The following is a 1,916-nucleotide window of genomic DNA, read 5'->3' on the forward strand; positions in this document are numbered from 1 at the left end:
GTGAGCTGCTCTCTATATACTTTAGTAAGTTAGGCCTTTGTTAGGCCTAACTTAGCATGGAACAATAGGCGAGCAATTCTGCCTTATTGTTACAGACTTTAAGTAAAAATATAGGTTAGTAGGGATATAGGTATAGGTTAGATCTTAGGGTTATACAAGCTTATAATTTAAGCTATAGCAAAGGTTGTGTAGTTAGGTAATAGAAGCTTAAAGCTTACTCCTTATAATATCCTAACAAGCAAGCGCATAGACGCGCTAAACCTAATATGGTAGTTATATAGATTACAATAAATAAAAGATCTACCTATATCTAGGGGGTGTGTTATAGGAGGGATAATAACTAGATTGTAGAGCATCTTAATCTAATTAACTAATCTAAATCCTAATTAATATCCCTACAACATTTTGGTATAATAATGTATTGTTGTAGACGCAATTTGCAGTAAAAGTACTATATCTCATATAATGTAATAACGTAGGAAAGGATATTCAAAGGGGGTTGAGCATAATTAGTGGTATATAGGATTACGCCTTGGTGCAAAGGTTATCCTTATCACATATTTTCTACAAGAGAATTAGTAAGATAATTAAAAAAGGTAAGGGGAGCCTACGCCAATCTCCAATAAAGCTGAATCGCACATTAGTGTGTCTGTCTCCAACACGGATAAAAAAAGTTGTCGACCTTGCAAAACCGCTTCGACCAGAACCCAGGGCCAACGCCCTTGCAACAGAACGAAAGCCAGGGTCAACATTGGGTTCCAAGTCAGATTCAGCCAAAAATTGACCGTTTATATTAATAGGGCCAGTAATTTGTACTTCAAAGGTGACTCGATAGCCGTTGCCTATTGATGGTTCTCTCCATATCCGATACTCAAGGTTGTGATTCCTGTCGCCATGCGTCCATTGGGTCAAAGGTACAGTATTGCGGGGATTTCCACCAGGCGGAGTGACAACAGGCGGATAACCTGCGGAGAAAGGTATTTCGTGGGTGGTGTCGATGTCAATCCTGATTCTAGGCAGACCAGCTGGGGCTGGGCGATAGTACGAACACTGCGCGGTCCCCCTTGGCTGTAGAAATGGATTGTCGAGTGGCGCGCACAAGGCGGCAGCAATAAATATTGCTATAAACCAAAGCATTTAATGATTGGCAATGTATGAATTAAACTTGAGTATTGACTGATGTTGAAAGTCTTTGATTTGGTTGGGGTAGTGGTAGACGGCGAGCAGTACAATAAATGAGATCGTTGGTAGGAGATGAATGAGTGAACACGAATTCATGAAGTAATGTGGGAGACGGGCTGTAAATTTATAGAGCTTAAGATTGTTTATAATAATTATCCTAGCAAAAGTATAAATGAATTTTAAGCGAAAGGTCTAGAGATAGAGTTTAGTAAGATAGTAAGCACTAATATTATTGTTGTAGAAAAGAGAACACAAGCTTGATCTGTATCTCTTTTCTACATATCTCTTTTCTGCTTACCTAATCTCTATAAAGATCTGCAGTTCTCTAATCGCTAAGCTAGCTAAAGGTACATCTTAAGGCTAACTTATAGCAAATATTATTCGTCTAGGTTGCAATAAGCTAAATGTCTAGGTTACAAGCCTGCTAAACCTATGTTAGCGCTTGGCGTAATTTATACAATTAGGGTTTGGGCAAGGGTAGGGTCCTATAGATAAATTTAGAGAAAATCTTGTCCCCTAGTATACTACATGCTAAGCATGGGCCAAGCGCTAATATTAGGTCAGCAGGCTTATAACCTAGATATTTAGCTTATTATAACCTAGACAAACATCGTTTACCCTAGCTTATCCCTTAACAAAGCTTAGGCTGAAACAGAGCATAGGTATACTTATTAAGACTACTTAGATTACTAATAAGGCGGCAAATGGGTATTAGTTAGGTTAGGGTTAGGTCT

General features: G+C 38.5%; 1 protein-coding gene across 1 annotated transcript; it reads right to left on the reverse strand.

Moving 5' to 3' along the window:
- Window positions 1–564: 564 nt before the first annotated feature.
- IAQ61_000482 (uncharacterized protein) lies at window positions 565–1,137 on the reverse strand (the record flags this gene model as incomplete). The annotated part of the gene is made up of 1 exon (XM_066094692.1): window positions 565–1,137. The coding sequence occupies one exon, from the start codon at window positions 1,135–1,137 to the stop codon at window positions 565–567; it is 573 nt and encodes a 190-aa protein (XP_065955545.1).
- Window positions 1,138–1,916: the final 779 nt, after the last annotated feature.

Source organism: Plenodomus lingam (genome assembly GCF_022343315.1).
Source record: "Plenodomus lingam strain CAN1 chromosome Unknown contig_1, whole genome shotgun sequence".
Taxonomy (NCBI): domain Eukaryota; kingdom Fungi; phylum Ascomycota; class Dothideomycetes; order Pleosporales; family Leptosphaeriaceae; genus Plenodomus; species Plenodomus lingam.